The 19,180-nt window shown below is 57.3% G+C and overlaps 1 protein-coding gene across 2 annotated transcripts; it reads left to right on the top strand.

Moving 5' to 3' along the window:
• The first annotated feature begins 1,702 nt into the window (after positions 1–1,702).
• On the top strand, positions 1,703–17,608 carry PITX1 (paired like homeodomain 1). 2 transcript variants are annotated; one of them, XM_054841864.1, is made up of 4 exons: positions 1,703–1,807; positions 10,708–10,889; positions 13,728–13,933; positions 16,588–17,608. In XM_054841864.1, the coding sequence occupies exons 2-4, from the start codon at positions 10,727–10,729 to the stop codon at positions 17,125–17,127; spliced, it is 909 nt and encodes a 302-aa protein (XP_054697839.1). In that variant the 5' UTR covers positions 1,703–1,807; positions 10,708–10,726; the 3' UTR covers positions 17,128–17,608. The 2 variants fall into 2 exon arrangements, with proteins under 2 accessions (XP_054697839.1, XP_054697838.1); XM_054841863.1 differs by having other exon boundaries at positions 1,752–1,807; positions 10,661–10,889.
• The last annotated feature ends 1,572 nt before the right edge of the window (positions 17,609–19,180 follow it).

Raw genomic sequence — 19,180 nt, 5'->3', positions numbered from 1 at the left:
TGCTGTGTGGTCTTTGACCAGCTGTTTGCCTCTCCAGAGCTCTTCTGATCCCCTGCTAAAAGGAAGATCGCTCAAAGCTTGACCGTCCTGAGACTCCTGCACGGGGGATATTTCTGCATCCATATCTGATCTTTATGGGGGAAGGATGCTGGCAGCCCTGACCTGCGCTGAACATGGGCAGAATGTTCTCAACATTTGTCATATTCACCCGATCATAGTCACTACTTGAAAACCTTGCAGCAATTCAGCATCCTTCAGGAGTTTCCTCAGCACCCACCTGAAAACCTGTGCAAAGCCTTCAGCCGAGCCTGGTGTCGAGCAAGCTGTGCCCCCGTGCTGGGGACATCAGGGCCATCTGTGAGACTGGTGGGACGCAGGGGAGTCACCCCTACTCCTCAGGCAGGCAGGAGGCTGGGAAGATCCCCTCCATCCTCAGCAAGTAAACATCTGCTGGAGGAAGACTTTTCCTCTAATAACACATCATTAAACATTGATTTAAAGACAATCATCTTCCCTCTCTTTAATTTCACAGCACCTTTAAAACAGCTGTTAGGCTGCAGCGGGGACGATCAGCCGAACAGGAAACGCATTGTTAGCTCCTAGCATTAAAACAGTAGAATGCATTAATTTATGAGCTCCTACTCCCTCTCCAAACGTTTTATTATGTTAATATCACCTTGATGTGCTTGTAGGCCCCAGTGCCAAAGTCTCTTTCACACAGTATGTGCCATCCTAAATTACAGGCTGGGTGCCTCCTGGAACTGCCTTTGGAAAACTGGAGCAAACCAGCAAGCACTAAAGTTAATATTATCTTACAGACTAACAACCAGCTAATGCTCGACATGTGAATCCCATTTACTTCTTCTCTCTCTAACAAATGGCAAGTGTGGGACTGGACTGTTCCTGATTTTATGCTATTTATCTTTCTGATCCATTCCATATTCGTTGTCCTTGGTTTTCAGCTACAGCTATAGCCTCTGTGTGCGTGCATGTGTCTGACCTCCTCTGCTTAGGAAAGCATAAGGCATGTCCCCGCCGCAGTGTTTGCTCGGTCGCTGCATGACTTGTGTGTTTTTGTCTTGGGAGGAGACCTTCCAAGGGGGCAGGTACAAGAAGTGAAGTGTCTGAAACTCCAGAAGCATCCCTGGAAAATTAAACTGGACAGAGGGGCTGGGGCTGGGTGTTTGGCCGGCTGGGCAGCACAGTGTGCCTGCCCTGTATCACCCGTGTAAGCATCCCGCCGGAGCCCTGCCTCCTCCAGCCCCGGCTCCAGCCCGGGCAGCCCTGGGTGCTGTTTGCTGTCTTCCCTGGGGTGCTCGGTGCTGCGCACCCACCTCCAGGCTGAAGTCCTGAACCAGCAGCGTATTTCAGGGGGGGAAAAAAAAAAAGAAAAAAAGAAAAGGAAAAAAAAAAAGTGGGCTTTCCTTGTCCCTGCCCCCTCGGACAAGAACACCGGGAGGAAACGAAGAGGGCAGGAGCCGTGCAACCGGGAGCACGAAACCGGCCCTCGGTGCGCGGCGGCGGTAGGGAGGCTCGGCCGGGCGGGAGCCGCCGGACGGGGCGGGGGGCCGGGCCCGGGGATGCCTTTGGCGGCAGGACGGAGGTGAGGGGCGCGGGGCGCCCGGCGCCGCCGGTCTCCCGGTGCGGCCGGCCCTGCCCCCGGCCCTCCCCCGTCTGCGGCACCCTGGGACGGGGCTGACGTCAGGAGGAGACGGGGAAATCTCCCAAGAAAACCCTGGAGCGGCGGCCGGGGCGCGCACAGCGCCCGCCGGGCCCGGCACCCCGCCGCCGCCGAGCGCACCGCCCGGTAAGTGCCCGGGGACGGCCCCACGCGTGTCCCCCTGCGCCCGGCCCGCCCCACGCGTGTCGCTGCCTGTCCCTCACGGGCGGCCCCGTGCGCCCCGTCCCGCCCCCCACGCGTGCGTTCGGCGCTCCGTACCGCCCCACGCGCGCCCACCGTGTCTCCCCACGCGTGTCCCGCGGGGCCGTCCCACCCCCGTCCCCCCTCTCGCCTCCTCCAGGCCCGCCCGGCAGCTGCGGGGACGCAGGCGGCGGCCGTAGGTGCGGAGCGTTTCGGGGCTGGAAAACAAAGCCGAGACGGGACGTGCCGCCGGCGCGGGGGAGCGCCCCTCACCGCGGCCTCGCCTCGCCTCCCGCCCCGGAGTTCGGCGGCAGTTCTGCTCCGCTCTCCGCGCAGTCTTTGACATCTTTATACCGTGTATAAATTCTTTCGGGGCCTCTGCGCTTCGTCAGCTCTGACAAATGCTCTGGGAAATGCAATTCCAGAGGCGTTACCTCATTTTATATTTTTTTAATATATATATATTTAATTTTTTTCCCAACGCGCCGCACCATTTTCAGCCTCCAACGCTTCTACTCGGGGCGCTCCGCGGCGCGGAGCAAACCGCGGCTCGCACCCGGGTCCCCGGTGCCCTCGGCGGGGACTGGCCGCCGGCAGCAGCGCCGTGTGCGGCGGCGATGCGCGGAGGCTCGGGCGGCCCCGGCGGGGCGGGGGTTCCCCGGGACGAGCGGGGGGTACAGATGGTGCGGGACGGGGGTGCGCGGTGCCCCCGCGGTGCTCGGACCGGGGATGCGCTACCGCGGAGGAGAGGCGGCCGCTCTCGGGAATGAGCCGGGCGGACGGGGAGAGTCTGGACCGTCGATGAATTCCGTTTTCTTAAAAAAAAAAAAAAAATGCTGCAGCCCCTCTGCTTTTTTTTTTTTTTCATTTTTTTACTTAAAAAATAGGCACCATCTTTAGGAACTACATACAGTGTGGGTGTCTGGCAGCACCGCTCCGGGATAACGCTTCCTGCAGCGGGAGTGAAATTCTCGGAGTGGGAGGAAAAAGGCTTTTTTTCCGCGTATTAACACCGCTTAAATGGACGTGAGGGCTCCCCACCGACGGCAGCTTTCGGAGATTTTTTTAGGTCTCACGTTTAATAATTTGTCACTAGGCGAGTTTTTTATTATTTCGTCCATTTCCCCAAATTTTGCCAACCGCACTGCAGGCGAATACGAAGTCCGAGGCACGGATTGAACGTAAAACAATACTGTTGTGCCTGAATCGAGGACCGAGATGCCGTTTGCTTTTTTATAACAATTAAAGTATATATTTTTTCCACTTAACAAACCAAAGTCCACGGTCTCCGGGTTATTCCCTGCGCCAACTCCAACCGTTGATCTAAAAACTGACTTCCAAACATGTTCTGAGAGCTACTTCACTGGGAGAACCTCCCCAAAATCCTTCATTTTCTTGAAATACGGACAAAGTCCCTGGAAATCCCGCGCTGGAGCGGTGGCAACATTTTTCTGGGAAAGTTTTAGCCGAGTTAAAGGCGCGTATGATGGAGGCAGATATTTCCTACCGAAACCCACCGCCGAACAATAACCTGGCGGGCTCCGCAGCCTGTCCTTTACAGTCGGTTTTATTGTTCACGCAGGTTTTATTATGAAATCGTGTATTTCCAAGAGTATATATCCTTCTTACCGGGTTTAGAGAAGGGAGCGCCTTTCTCCGAGAAAATGACCGCAGACTGAACGATGCATTATTTCCCTCCCATGATGAGCAGCTCGGATATATGTTGCTTTTAAATAACAAAAGGGGAGGAGAAAACATTCTCTAGTAAAGCCGAATTCCTTCGTTAGACCGCCTCCTAAACGTGCTAATAAAACTAATTCGTTTTATTTGCCCTGAACTTTTATATCTAACCCGGCGTGCTGATTAGCACAGCCCTCTGGAAGGCAGTATGTTCCTATCTCTCCCCGAGATGTGCCCGTTAAGATACGGCTGTTCCCACAATGGAACTGGAAAGAAAAGTGTCCCGTGCCTTTATCTCGGTGATATTTGCTCCTCGGGCAGCGGAGACGAGCGGGGGAGCAGCGCGGTGCCGCCAGGCAGCGGGGGGAAATCAGCTTTTCGGGGGGAAATTTAAAAAAAAAAAAAAGCTAGGGGGGGGGGGAAAGAAAAAAAAAAGACGAGAAAAATGCGTAAGAAAAAATAAAAGAAAAAAGAAATAAAATAATATAGAAGAGAAGGAGCTGAAGGCACACAAAGGTTAATTGTTTCTCTGATTTTGCATTTTAAAGCAGGAAATGTGCGGCTCTGCAGAGATTCGCTGCTGTTCTGAGAACATTAAAGAGCCCAGCGCGTTATTAGAATATTTCAGCCTTTCAGGAAATGTCCTGTTTAAGGGAAATGTGTTTCCCGCATCCAAATGCTGGAGCAATTAAGAGGTTGCTCGCCTGAAACAAGGTGGGGGGAAAACCCACATGGAAACATAATATCGGTGGTTTCAGACGCAGCCTCTTTTCTGCCTAAGAAGGGTCTTCAGTAAATGCCAACGGAGTGCCCGGGCCTTTGGTTATTCTGTTTCAGAGGCATCTTTTTTAGTCCACAAGAGAGACACATTTCAGGATCTAAAGATGCACACAGTAACATGAGCAGGCTGCCTAGCAAACTCTGGTGCCCCTTCCTCCATCAATTAATAAGAAAAGCATGTTCCCTCTGCTCAGAGAGGGAATTGTGGGACTATATTGTACTTTCCCCCTCTCTTCCCCCCCATCTAGGGAAACAACCTCTCTTATTCCTGAGCTGTCCACTCTCCGGCGTTGTCATTGCAGGGCCCGGACACTCTCCAGCTCACATCAGGCTGCGAACGGCCAGAGATAAACCCAAGGCACTGCTAACAGCAAATTAGTATTTTCTTAGAGCAGAGTTCGGTGCCTGTGCTCTGAAGGATGCGGAGAGGGCTGGGAAGCAGCTCTGGGCCAGGGTGGGACTGTGCTGCCAGGCATTTGGGGAAAAAAAAAAAAAAAGAGTTGTCCCAGGTCGGCGGCGAACACCCAGGAGATGGTTTTTACTTTCGGGGTGAGGGTAGGGGAAGGAGGGCCGAGGGGAACTGCCTCCCACCCCATCTGCTTCCAGCTGCAGAAACCCAAATAGGAAAACCGTTTCTCCAGCCGTCAGTCGCTGCATTTCAAGAAAGCCTTGGGGTATCATTTGTATCTGTCAGAAAACATTAAGCCTTCAACTTTTTCATCCCGAGTTTTTGCAAGCGCTGCCGCTGGCCGCCGGCACCCGGGGCAGCCCCGGGGCGGGATGGGGATGGCGGGGGGGGGGGCGGGGGGGGCAGGACAAGCCGCAGCCCCGGGTGCCCCAGGTGCCCCGGGAGGTGTCACGGACCAAACGCCCCGAGAAAATTCCGTTTCTTCCATTGGGTTTCAGTGGAGGGAAGAGCCGAGGCGGTGGGGCAGGGTCCGCCGGGCCGAGGGAAGCGGGATGGGGCAGGGAGCGCCCGGGCGGTTTAGGAGGCTGCGGGAGGCCGGAGGAGACGGTGGCGGCCGCTGGAAACCCTCCCGCCGAGCATCCGCGGCGCAGCGCTGCGCGGAGGGGCCCTGCGCGCCCGCGGAAGTCGGAGGCTTGGCCAGCACGGGGAGCGAGGAGGGCTGCGGATCCAAAAAGGGCTGATTTCGTTTTGCTCAATTTCTTAGGAAAATTGCTGTCCTGGCTGCGCAGAGGAGGACAGGCCGGCTGGGAGCCAGCGTAATTTTCCACCTTCCTCTCCTGAGCGATTTAACATGCTCTCTGAGCTGGGTTTCTTCCCCCTCTCTGCTTCCCGCTGCCCGCTCCGCCCGGCCCGGTGGGGGACCCGGCTCCAGCTCCGGAGGGAATTCGGGGGGTGCCGGGGCTCGTTTCGTGGTCGCCGTTACTTGGCGTTTGCTCCATTTTCCCTTCGGGCCGGATGCGGGCCGGGGCTACAGTCGCGGCGGGGAGTGCTGAGATTTGCCCTGCGCGGGGGCGTACACTCGGGTCTCCACCTTGCGCGTAAGGCGGCGTTTGGGGCGATGCTGGTTTGGGGCAGAACACCTCAAGAACAAGGGACACTGTCCCGACGGACACGACTCCCCGGTGCACGGCAACAAGCATCTCCCCCCCGCCCCCAGTGCGGTCTGTGCTCCGCGGGGAGCCCCGCTGTCCTGCGCACACGCCTGCGCGCATCCCCGGCCTCTGCTTCTTCCCAACCCTCGTGGGCATCCCGTGGGTCAGACCCACGCACAAGCAAAGGCCGGGAGCGGGAGCTCGCGGCCGACAACCACTCATCCACCCGTGCGGGGGACATTTTCATAGACGGAAGCTTTAAAAATGCCACTGCGCGTTGTCGCGGCGCTGGGGACAGGGGATCTGCGCCCTTCCAGCTGCTCTCGCCGCCCGGCGATGGTCCCTTCGCCACCCGCTGGGCACTTTTAGGGGGGGTTGTTATTAAAAGTTGATTCCTCGCAGCAACTCCGGTCTGCTGGGCTCCGCGAAGGGGGCACCAAGTGGAAGTTGCCTGGCTTGCTGTGGGCTTGGTTTGGCTAGGATTGGTTTGTTTAGGTTTGGCATGGCTTGTTTTGGTTGCTTTGGTTGTGGTTTCGTTTGTCTTGGTTGGGTTCGGTTTGTCTTGGTTGAGTTGGGTTGGGTTGGGTGGGCTTGGGTTTGGTTGGGCTGGGTTTGGTTGAGCTGGGTTTGGTTGGGTTGTGTTAGGGAGCCTCTCCCTCCTGTCTTGACTCACTTGCAGCTCTGTTTTTCAGCGGGCTTCCCTCTCCTCTCGGGCAGAGGTGCGCTTGGGAGGAGATGCCTTCATTTTTGTAACAATTCCCAATAATTTATAGACTGAATCTGAGTCTATACAACGCTAATAAATCCGAGGAGAAAAAGCTGGCAGAGACTGAATATTGCTGCCTGATATACGGCCCAGGTGGTTTTGCGTTGGCTACGACTGCCGCAGCCCGTCGGGGATGGGAGCCACTCTCCAAAAGCAGACATCCCTCCCCGGCACCCGGGGGGCGACGCGGCCCCGTCCCCCGCGCCCTCGGCGGGTCCGTCCGCCCCTCGGGGAGCAGTGAGGATCCTGCTCTCGCTCAGACGCGTCTCATCCTCTTCTTCACGGGGTTGTCACCGGCGTGGCCAGCTCTGATTTGTTTATAAGCGCCGTCCCTCGTTCTTGGTTTATTTATAGCTTGAGGAAGCGGAGCGGTTTATTTGCGGGCTTCCAGCGTTTTACAGACCCCTGACGCAGCCCCCGGCCGGAGGGAGCCTCGGAGTGCGGTGGATGTGCGGGCGCGGAGCGGCGGTGCTCTCTGGCCAGCCCCACGCAGCACCGCGCGGAGGTTTCCCACGCAAAGCTGTCCCGCGACCCGCGCACACCGGCTGCATCCCGGCCGGAGCTCCTTGGGCCCCGCTCGGTCCCCGGCCCGACCCTCTCTCCGCCTCTCCCCGGCCCTTCCCACGCCCACGCAGGTCGCGGCTCCCCAGGGGCGTCATGGCGGGGCCGGGCAGCTGGCCCTGCGGCCGGGCTACCCTCGTCTGCTGCGGCCTCTTCTCCGTCCCCGCAGCTCCCTCCGGCCCCCAGAGAGCCCGGGGAAGTGGCGGGGGAAAGGGAGAGCCCGAGCCCGGGGCCACCGTCCTGCCCGGCCCGTGGGGCCACCGTCCCGCCTTCACGTCGCGGGAAGAGCCGCCAGCTCCGAGCCGGTCATTAAGCTGGCTGAAAGGCGAGGCGTGACGTCAGAGAAGCAAGGCATGACGTCAGACGAGTGGACCCATGACGTAGCTTCTGCTGGAGGGGATTGCCGGAAGAGAGGTGTCCCTGGCATCCCAAAACGGAGCGGGCCCGGCGGGGAGGAGAGAGAAGAAAGCGCAAATCTGGGGGTGACAGCCCCGCGGGTGCGCTCTGTTGTCGCGACACATGTTGTCGCGACCAGCAACGGGAAGAACCGGGTGGATTTGGCTCTGTGCGACAGGAGTGCTCCTGCTCCCCAAAGCGCGGAGCGAGAGGATGCCCTTAAATCTACAGAAGACACATATATATATCCGCCCACCTGAGACTGCCGACCCGTGCGCAGGTGTGCGGTAAATGCCTGACTCACTCCACGGTCCGGACGCGGACACGCGTGGGGGAGGTCAGGAGGGACCCCGGCGCTGCTCCGAGTCCCGAAAACCCCTCGTAAGGCCGGGAACGAGAGGGTCGGCCCGTTATTCTCCATTTCACGCCGATGTCGAGGGGTGTCTGCCCCAGGGACCCCCCAGAAGGAGCCGGGGGGGGCGGTCGCCCCGGGAGGCAGCCGAACTCGGCGTTATCGCGGCCGTCGCCTCGGCGAGCTCATGTCGGTGCCCAGGGATAAGCCTTTCCCCGCGCCCGACCGGGAGGAATTGAGCCTAGAACGAATTTTTGAAAACTGTATTTTATAGAGCAGAACAAAATCTATAAATTAGGCGCATTAAAAAAATACAAGAAAATCCCGCCTCCGTTTTTGAGGCTGCTGTGAGCAGTGGGTTTAAAATAGCCGGAGCGGAGCAGCCGGGCTGTTGGCAGCCTCCCTCCTCCAGCACGGCCCGCCGGGCTCCATCCCGCTCCCGCTGAGAGCGGGGAGCCCCCGGAGACCTGCCCCGGGGCTGCCGCCTCTCTCTCTCGGAAATAAAGAAAAGAAAATGGGACTGTGAAGGGTCTCGGGTACGGTGCACGTTTGGAATCCAGTCGCTGTCCTCCTCCTCGGGAGAAAGGCCATCCCCACCTCTCGCTTCTCTCCCGGGAGGAGGTCCCCGTCCCTCCTGTGCCGTGGGCTCCTGCATCAGCTGAGCCCCTCGAAGCCCAGAGGCCCTGGCTCTCGTAAATATTTGCGTTTTAAACCACGTCCATGTTAGCAGCCTCGAGATTGCCTGGTTCACCTCGAGTGCCCGAAATTCCCCGTCGTTTGCAGACTCCTGAGCGGAGTTCAGCCGGGAGCTGACAGACGGACATCAATATGCCACTCAAAAAAAGGGGAGAAAAAAAAAAAAAGAAAGAGCGAGCTGGGGAGACCTGACCCTGACAGCACCACCTGTACATCCCCTAAACTGCAAAAGGCGCTGGAGAGCAGGGGGTTGGGGCTGGGAACTTTGGTCTCTCCCCGCCTGGTGTCCCCGGGCCCACTGGCGGGGGGGGGGCCCGGGCCCGCGGGGCGCTGCCGGGGGGCGCGGGGCGGGCCCGGCTGCATCACCCCGGCGGTGTAGGAAAAAGCCTGCGCGGCTGGAACATTGTTTCCCTCCACTTTTCCATAAAACAGTTCAAAAGTTCTCTCCCACATCTTTACTTGATTTGAAAGCAAAATAGAGTGTCAGGATGGATCAGTTAAAGTGAGCCGAGAAAATAAAGAGGAGTGAAGGTCCTTTCCCCGGGCAGAGTTACAGCCAGGGTCCTTCTCCCCCTTTCCTTCGCCCCCTTCCCCGGTGCAGCGAGCCCCCGCCGCCTGCCCCGCCGGTACCCCCCGGTTCCCACCTGCCCCCCGAGGCTGAGGGCTTCCCGTGGGTTTTTCCACCTCCCCATACACCGAGGTGTTATCCGAGAGGGCTCAAGGCCGTGTCCTGGCCTACGCGGGCAGCCCCGGGGCCCGGCCCCGCTCAACCCGCCCCGGGCACCGCACCGGGACAGGGCGCACCGTGCCCGCTGCGGGAGAAGGTGGGGATGTCTCCCGCCCCCTCCCCGCCGGCTGTCCCGGCCCCTGGGCTGGCAGAGCCGCAGACACCCCTCCGGAGGGTCACCGCGAGTTCGGCTGCGGGAGGAAAATTATTTGTTATTAATCATGTGCTGAAAGATGATGTGATGGGAGCGTTCGCGCTGCCGCTGTTCCCCAGGCTGCGGTCCCCCGGCCGCCGGGCAGGGTCCGAGCCGCTTTATTATAAACGCCACAGCCAGAAAAAAAATGTTTTATAAAGGTAAAAACAGTTCAGACACAACCCCCAGGAGGCCGTCCTGAAAAGAAATCCCCTCCAGCTCGGAGGAACGGGTTCCCCGCGGGACTGGAACTCGCGGTGGGGTCGCTTCGGGCCGGGCCGCGCAGCCCTGCGCAGGGATGCTGAGGGGTGCGCAGGGTGCGCGTCCACTGCACGGCGTGGGGGCGGAGGTTCCGCGGACCGGGAGGCCCAGCGGGGCTGGGTAAGGAGATACCCGCGGAGATGCTGTGCTGCGCCGTGGCGCAACCTGCGCGCTGCCGACTGGCTGGACGCTGCGGAGGAGGGAGGGCTGGCGGGGTGCTGGGGGCGGGCAGGGGGTCCCGAGCCGCCCCCCCGCACGACTGGGAATAATTTTCCACCTTTCCATTCGTTTCTGAAATATTTTTAATACCTCACCGAGTTTGGGGGGGAGGGGAAAGAGAAGGGGGGGCACCCTCGGAGGAGACGCAGCCAGGCGGCGGGGGCCGGGCAGGGGCCCACCGGGGGGCCGCGGGCCTGGCCGCGGCCGCGCAAGTCGCGCACATCGGCAAGGGAGCGCGGAGGCAGGTCCGCCCGCGCGGCCGGGCTGGGCGAGCGCTAGATGGAGTGATGCATTAGCGAGACGGGGAGGTTTTAACCTTCAGGGGGAGGAGCCCCGTTTAACTACAGGCATTTGTTCTAGGGCAGGTCACTTTAATCTCTTTAGCTTTAAACTGTCCAACTCGCAACTCGCGTTTCTCTATAAGGGATCTTTACCACTTCCCTGCCTATGCGGCCGGACTGCCGTGCCTCTCCCCGAGCAAAGACAACCAGCTTCGAGGCACTGCCCAGATCTCTTCTTCCAACACCCTTAAAATAATACTGTTAGTAATAAGTGGATTTGCTTTTGTTTTTGTCGTTTCTTTTTTTCCTTTAAAAAAAAAAAAAAAGCTCCTTGTTCCTTTCTGTGTGGAATAAACACCTGCAAACTCCCCCAGGCAGCCCGGCGCCCCTGCCATGGATTCCTTTAAAGGTGGAATGAATTTGGAGAGACTGCCCGAGAGCTTGAGACCCCAACCCTCCCATGACATGGCTTCCAGCTTCCATTTGCAAAGATCCTCGGAACCCAGAGACCCGATCGAGAACTCAGCCAGTGAATCCTCCGACACGGAGGTGCCAGGTAACCCCCCCCCCCTCGCCGCGGCCCCGGCCCGCTCCCCCCCGCGCCGCCTCCCCCTCCCCACCGCGCCTTCCCTTCGCGGGGCGGTCGGTGGTGCTTTGCCCGAACCCCCCGCACAACCAGAGGCGATGAGGGGGTACGGGGGGGTAAGAGCAGCCAGTGATCCTGGCGGCTCCATCCCGAGCGAGCCCCGGGAACCGGAGCGGGGGGCAGGGGCCCGCCCGGAGCTTGCCACCCCCGCCGTGCCCGGTGCTGACAGCCCGCCGGGAGGACACACGCGGCTCCCCAGCCCCATCCCAGGAGCTGCTCTTTTTTTATAAAAAACACAGTTATTAATTGATGGGGTCGAAGGGAAGGGGGGCTCTTCGGGGAGTGCGGTTTTGCCGGATGTTTCTGAAATAATGTCAGCTTTTGCCTGGGTTTATTTTCCAGCTCGGGTGGTGCAGAGATGGAAAAAGATCTCTCTGTCAAAGCGGGGGGGGGGGGGGTTGGGGGCGAGAAAGAAAAAAATTTTAAAAAGAAAGAAAAGCCCCGCAGAGCAGGAGAGGCGGCGTGGGCCCGAGCGCAGACAGCGCGGGCCGCCGCGGAGGGGATGTGCGCGGCCGCGGAGAGGTTTCGCGCGTGGGCTGCGCGCTTTCCCCGCTGGAAAGGGTCCCCGCGCTCTGACCACCATGTGCGAGGGCTGCAGGGAAAGCTGTGGTTTCCCAGTTTGCATTTAATTAAAGTAGCAACATTTCTAGAATGACAAGGGAAGCTAGAAGGAAACAAAAGCTGCAGGAAGGAGTGTAATACTCATTCTCCACCGAGACCCTTTCAGGGGGAGTTTATCTCTTATTTAATTTTAATTTTTTAATAGCTATTGTTGCTTTTCGGAGTTTTAGCAGGTACTATAACCTAGAGAGTGGCTGTGGCAAGAGTCGGTCCCGAAGTGGCACCCGGTGATAAACAGGGTTTGGGTTGTGCCTCCCAGCCTGATTCGCAAACAAAGTTAGGGACCGGCGTCTGGAAGGGACTCCGAGATTAGAGGGGATTATTTGAGATTAGAGAGGGAGATTTGCTCCATTTTGCCCTAACCCTGTGTGTGACCCCCTCGGTGCTGGAGGAGGGCTGAGGACCTGCCTGCTTTTCTTCTCCGAGAAGCTGCAAAATACCTTTCACATTTTTTTTTAATGGAAAAAAAAAAAAAGATACAAGAGCCGATTAAAGCTAATATGCTTTATGATTTGAAATTGTATCACAGCCCGGCGCGGAGGCCGGATTTTTAATGAAATCCCGGCGGGGTTAAACCCGGAGCGGGGCGAGGGGCCATCGGGACGGATCCCACCGCAGCCGCTTTCCTATCGCCCCCCCGGCTCCCTCTCGGCCCGGTTTCGCCGGGCTCTTCCCAGCTGAAAGAGAGAGGATTTGTCTTTGCGGGGGTTATTTTGGTTTCTGTTTCTCCGCCGCCGCCGGGCCCTGCGGCTCGGCCGGTCCAGCGGCCGCAGAGGCCGGGGGGGCCGGGGGGGCCGGTGGCGATGGGATCTGCGCTGCAGAGGCCTTGTTTGCTCTGCAAACCACTTACGGCAGGGAGAGGCCAGCCGGGTGCAATCGGCCCCTTTTGGGGTTTCCATCGAGCCGCTGGAGCTCGCTCGCCTTCCCCCCCCCCCCAACTTTTGCTCTGGAACGAGGAACGATTCAGGGGTGACTGTGCAAGGACGAGTCCTCCCGGGCTTTGAACACAGCCCGCGATTATTTTTAGACTCCCGGTTTACCTCGCAGAGGTCGGGGCTGCAGAAATGCCCCCGGGCCCGCCGCCGCCCGGATAAAACCCTCTAAAAGAGGGAGAAAAACCCTCTAAAAATGAAAACTCCCCGCCGAGTTTCCTTTAGGCAGCAGCAGGACAGAGGCCGGGGGGATGGCCGCGGCTCCCGGCCCTGCAGCCTCCCGCGCCCGCCGCCCGGCCGCACCTTTCCCCGCTCCCGCCGGGGCCCAGCCGGGAGCACATTTCGTTCAGGCCTTTGAGTCCCTTTCCGAGCGCTTCAACCGGGTCAAATCCGGCCGAAATCCGGGCAGGGAGAGCTACAAAAGCCGTTACGAAAAGGGAACGGGGGTTTGTCCCCCCGTTGCGGCGGGGTCGGGGTTGGATTCCTGCTTCCAGTCCGCGCAAATCCCGACCGCCAAAACCCTCCTGTTTTGTTTTTGGTTTTGGGTTTGGGTTGGTTTTTTTCTTTGGTTCTTTCGATATGATTTTTGCAGAGGGCTTCGCTCAGCCTCGGGTTAAAATAAATGCTAAAATCCTAAAAGCAGGAAAAAAAAAAAAAAAGGAAATAAATGGGAGAGTGTAGAGGCAACGAGAGAGGGTGCCTTTTGCAATTAATTGCTACTGGGTTTTACACTCCTGCCCTTCCAAAGTTTCCTGTCGCGGCCGAGCACAACAAAGACAATGGAGCAAAGATCGCGCCTTAGGTTGAAGGGAGTGAAAAGGTGCCGTGGAAAGGCAGAGCAGCCGATGCTGCGGGGAACTCGCTCCCTCGCGATTGCTCTCACCCCTCGGGCCCCTTTCCAGCCGGGCCGACCTCGGGGTCCCGCTGCCTCCCCGGGTGCCCTGGGCCCGGACAGGGCTCCGTGGTCCTTTTCGAGCACGCTCGGGAAAGGCCAGGTTTGGCTGCGGGACGTTCGGTGGTTGCAGGGCCCGGCAGGACCCGCGTGGGTACCCCCACGCGTCCCTCCGGCGGGGCGGGCAGGTCTGGGTGCGGGGGCGGCATGCCTGCCTTTGTATGCCTGTATTTCTGTTTGTAAAACAAAACAAACAAACCCCAAAACAACAACAAAACCCCAAACCCCGACACCCTACCGCAGAAAAGGAACGCAGCGGCGAGCAGAAAAACGAGGACGGGGCCGCCGACGACCCGGCGAAGAAGAAGAAGCAGCGGCGGCAGCGGACCCACTTCACCAGCCAGCAGCTGCAGGAGCTGGAGGCCACTTTCCAGCGGAACCGCTACCCCGACATGAGCATGCGGGAGGAGATCGCCGTGTGGACCAACCTCACAGAGCCCCGAGTCCGGGTAAGAGGGGCGCCCAGCCCCGCGGGGATGCAGGGTTCTGCTCCGGGCCCCTCTGCGGGGGGAGGTCTCGGGGAAACTGCCCCTTTCGGGAGCCGCGGAGGTGGTTTGCGAGCAGCACCCGGCCGCGGCGGGCTTCATTTTAATTACTTAAATTTGGGATCCAGGCCGCAGAGGAGAAATTCGGCTCCCGGCCGCCGGCCCCGCGCTTGGACACGGGCCCGAAAAGTGGGGGGCGAGCAGCGCAGGGGGCAACGGAGAGGCCGGGGCTTCGAAGGACCCTGTTGTGGGGGGAAGACTCCCCCCGGGTGAGCCTAAACCCGGCGCGGGGCTTGAGCAACCCCCCCATCCGAGCAACCGTGCAGCTCCAGCGGCCTTTCCCCTTGCTCTGGTTATTCCCATAAATCCCAGCAATCGTGATCATCTCCCAACAAACCGCTGCCTGATGCCATTGCGGTGGCGGAACCGCGGCTCAGCCCCCCGGCCCGCGGCGGTCCCCCCCGTGCGGCTGTCGGTGCCAGCCCCTCCCGGCCGCGCATCTCCCGCGGCCGCGGCGGGCGGAGCGGCTGTTTGCAGAGGCCGCCGATGGGCAAAGTGAAGGACAAGGGCTGGGGAGCGATCGCACTCCAAAGTCAATAAGCGCTGTAGACACATACTTCTACGGCGAAGGCGCCTCGGAGCCGATGCCACCATATATACATATACATATACATATACATATACATATATATATATATATATATATATATATATCTTCGGCAGTTCCTTAGAGAGATTTACGGGTGAAATATCCTGGCAATGAACGACCAGACCGGAGCGGCTCGGGCTGTACTGATTCGTAGACTTTCTGGCCACCGTGCCTGGGTTGTCACGGTTTCTCCACCTCCCCTTTGCGTTTCCCCCCCGGGACATTTCCCCGCGCGGTTTCGGCCGTGGCCGTGCACCCCAGCCGAGCCCTCCGCCCGCCGGGGCCGTGGGCTGAGTCTGCTGCCGGGAAGGGGAGAAACACGGGAGAAAACGGGAACCGCGGAGGGCAGCCCGGCAGTCCCGAAAAGCCACTTTTTTTTTCTTTCTTTTTTTTTTTTTTTTTTTCTTGGCAATTAAACCGCGAGTGACCAAATCGGATTATAGAGATTCTGCTTTAAACCTTTCAAGAGTAAACACCCATCCGCAATGGGGGAAACGCATCTGAAAGCATTGTCTTAATTGAGTTTAAAACAAAACAAAGCCAGAGCAGAGACTAAACTGCATTAATATTGCTGGAATATTTCAGGAAGTAAATAAAACTAATATATGAGTTACCATTAACATAATACCGTTCTCCCTCTGTGTGGAGATGTTTTGGGTTGATATTCTGAGATTGCAGATTGCAAATCTAACCTTAATTTGCTATGAGGGCCTTCCTTTAAAATGTCTAGGAGCCATAATTAAAACTATTACCCTCATTTTCAGGAAATTCCTGTCTGGAAGCACCTTCCGAGGAGTATATTACAGGTTTTGAACATGTTGGCTTTCGTTTCCTATTTATACGGGATTCTTTTTATTATTATTATTTTTTAAAATAGACTCCGCCATACATTCCCCCACCCCCACCCCCGAAGTTTCCATCCTTGAGACCGGTGTTTAATAATAATTGCGCCATTCCTGCGCCGGGAGGGGAGGCCCGAAGAGCTGCCCCCCGCCCCGACTCCGGGGGGCGTCCGGAGGGAGCGCAGCCTCCGCGGGGCCGGGCGCACGGAACCGCGCGGCTCCGGCCCGGGGCCCCGGTGTCCGCAGGGAACCCGGGGGCGACGGCTCGGTCGGAGAAAGCCGGGAGAGAGGGGATGCAGCAGGAGAGGCAGAAGCTCTCAGGCCGGGCGCAGCCGGCAGGCAGGACGATGCTGGGTTTTTTACCTGGAAAAAGAATTTGGGGCTGCCCGACTTCCATCACGGGGGACTCAAACGCTTTCCGAGGGCTAAAACAAAGTAAAGAAGGGAGAGTCTGGATCAGGTTTTTGCAGCAAACACCAGGAGCGGCCCCCGCTTCTCTGTTCCCTGGTCAGGGCTGTAAATTCTCATTAGATATAAAGGCAGAGGCTGCATCCATCCAAGGGCGATGCGGGGACTGATTTTTTTTTTTTAAACTTAAACATACTAATCCAATCCCCTTTTTTATGATCTGTAACAGGGGACTTTTATTACACAGCATTAGCGTTCGGAAACGCGGCGGAGCCGGGGCGAGCCGGCCCTAATCAGAGCGGGCCGTGCCTTCGCCCCTTGCCTTGCTCCGGGGAGAGGGGCGGCGGGGGGGGGACCGGGGGGACGCGGCCAGGGTCGTGGCGCGGACACCCGCGCAGCCACCCTTCGCGGAGAGGCCGCTGCGCGCATTCCGGCTGGCGCATCCCGCTGAATAGAGGGGGATGCGCGCAGAGCCCGCGGGGACAGGGGGCTGCAGGGAGAGGCGGTGCGGGGCCGCGGAGCCGTGCCCGCAGCCTGCGGAGGTGGGGGCCGCCAGACGGTGCCTCTAGCCAGGGCGGGGGGCGCGGGGGTGTCGGCGCCTGGTTGCAGGCTGCCTGCGCTCCTCTGCGCGCATCTGCGCTCCGTGCGCCCCGGCGGCGGGAAAGGAGGGGGGCGGTGGTCCCGCACTCACCGTGCCGTGTCGGTCCCCCCTCCCGCAGGTCTGGTTCAAGAACCGCCGAGCCAAGTGGAGAAAGCGGGAGCGGAACCAGCAGATGGACCTGTGCAAGAACGGCTACGTGCCGCAGTTCAGCGGGCTGATGCAGCCCTACGACGACATGTACGCCGGGTACCCCTACAACAACTGGGCCACCAAAAGCCTCACCCCGGCGCCGCTTTCCACCAAGAGCTTCACCTTTTTCAACTCCATGAGCCCCCTCTCCTCGCAGTCCATGTTCTCGGCGCCCAGCAGCATCTCCTCCATGAACATGCCCTCCAGTATGGGCCACTCGGCCGTGCCGGGCATGGCCAACTCCGGCCTCAACAACATCAACAACATCAGCGGCTCCTCGCTGAACTCGGCCATGTCCTCGCCGGCCTGTCCCTACGGGCCACCGGGCTCGCCCTACAGCGTCTACCGGGACACTTGCAACTCCAGCTTAGCCAGCCTCAGACTGAAATCAAAGCAGCACTCCAGTTTCGGCTACAGCAGTTTGCAAAGCCCCGGCTCTAGTCTAAACGCCTGTCAATACAACAGTTGACGGACTTGACACAAACCACCTCCGACAAAACACCGCCGACAAAGCAAAGCAGAAGCAAAGCGACGTTTAACGGAAAAGAAAAAAAAATTAAAAAAAAAAATTAAAACCCGATGATGATTAAAAGCAAAACCCGAGCAAGTGAGAGAGGAAAAAAAATTAAAAAACAAACCCAAACAAAACACCAACAATAAAGCCCCAAAAGCTCCGCGGACTTCGACTGTCTAGAAAAAAAAATATTAATGCAAACCAACGACGCAACCAACAAAACAGCGCTTAAAAAAATAAAAACAAACCATCAAAAACCGTAAACGGACCAGAAAACTTTTGCAAGAGACACCGAAATCTGGTACATGGATGAGTTGCAATTTTTCTCTGGATTATGCGGGTTGTATGTGTTTACTTGAACTTGCACAGGAGTTGGTAAGGCGGCCGCTTCCCCGCGGGGAGGGCGGCGAGGGAGGGAGACGCCTCGGTGGTAAGAGCTGGTGGGACGGTTCTTGGCCGCTTGTCGCACGGGAAGAGTTTGGTTAATGTTTACCACTGAGAAACAGAATCACACTCGAAAAAAAAAGGGGGGGGGGAGAAAAAAAATATAATTCGCAGAGTAGATTCTGCGGGAAAAATGGTTAAAATATTAGGTATGAAACTATTAAAAATAATAATGACAAGGGTCAACCACTTATATAAGGTTATATTTATATCTACCGTTGCATTGTGCCGGATCATTGTCCTTGGCCGTTGAATAAACTGTTTTTAAAATGCATGATTCTTGATGTTTTTTCTTTAGTTGGAAGCTATAATCCAGTCATTCCTGATACTAAGCAGCTCAAGGTTCCTACCTCTTCATCCTTTCCAAAAGACTGCAGTATCCCCGGTTGTGCGAGAGCACAGAAACCCTCCAGCGATGCGAAAACTGTTCAGCATTCTCCCCATCCAAAGTCTTATCCTGATAATTAAATTATCATTCATCTTTATTTAAATGCAGGGGGTGTTTTTATCTTAAAAAAAAAAAGCAAACAACCAAACAAAAATACCAACCCCCTTTCAGAGAGTCTAAACAACAAAAAAAGACGAAAAATGTTCTGTTATGAAGTGAATCCAGATACTGCATCTCTGCTAGAGAAACAGTGAGCCTCGGCGTCCGGAAAGGTTGCTTAGCAAAGCTGAAAGCGTTCCTTGCTTTTCTAACTGTGAAGGAAAAACAAGGAACCAAAAAACCCCCGATCTTAAGTTGTTATTATCTTAAGGTGTTATTATGTAAATGTAGATACTTTAACAAGTGCTTGTTGGAAAAAAAAAAACCCCAACAAAAAACATGGAAATGATAAATATGATCTTTATTAATACGCATACAAAACGCATATGAAGTTTAATTGCAGGCATATTTGTTGCTTATTTTTGTCGATACTTATTACCTGTAGATGACAAAGAAACATAATATAAAATGCACACGGTACTTCTTTCCCAGTGTATTTCACACCTGTGGTAAACGTTACGCTGGATGTTTCAATTATGCTGTTGTGGATAAGGATGCGGTATATATATTGTTTTATAAGTTATGTTTTGTGAATTTTATTTTTTTTTTCAAAATTAAGAGCATGGGAATAAAAAAAAAAAACAAAAAAAAAACAAAACCGAAACGAAATCTAGAAATGCCTTTAATGTTCTTTTCTGGCTGTGTTTAAGAGATCGACTAAATAAGAAGAAAAGCAGCTTTCTCCCCACTTCCCCGCCCGGCGGTGGCATTTTGGGGAGGGTCTCTCCGCTTCCCCCCGGTAATTGCGCCGTCGCCCCGCTCCTCCTCCCCGCGCCCCGGCAGGGACCCGGCCGGGAGCCGCCGGCCAAGGGGGGCGAAGGCGCCCTTCTTCGGGGAGGGGGGCCCCGCTCCCTGCCATCCCGAGGGGCAGCCCCGGCAGTGGAAATCCTCCCCATCTCTAATTTTATGGCAGACTTTTACCGCTGCTGTTTTGGCGGCGTGGCGGGGTTTGTGGAGGCAGCCCTCCTTGCCGCCTGGATTGCTGCTCCCACGAAATAATAACGCCTCGAGCCGTGG

Source organism: Grus americana, chromosome 14 (genome assembly GCF_028858705.1).
Source record: "Grus americana isolate bGruAme1 chromosome 14, bGruAme1.mat, whole genome shotgun sequence".
Lineage (NCBI taxonomy): Eukaryota > Metazoa > Chordata > Aves > Gruiformes > Gruidae > Grus > Grus americana.
The sequence above is the reverse complement of the archived record's forward strand: the minus strand, read 5'-3'. Positions and strand labels throughout refer to the sequence as shown.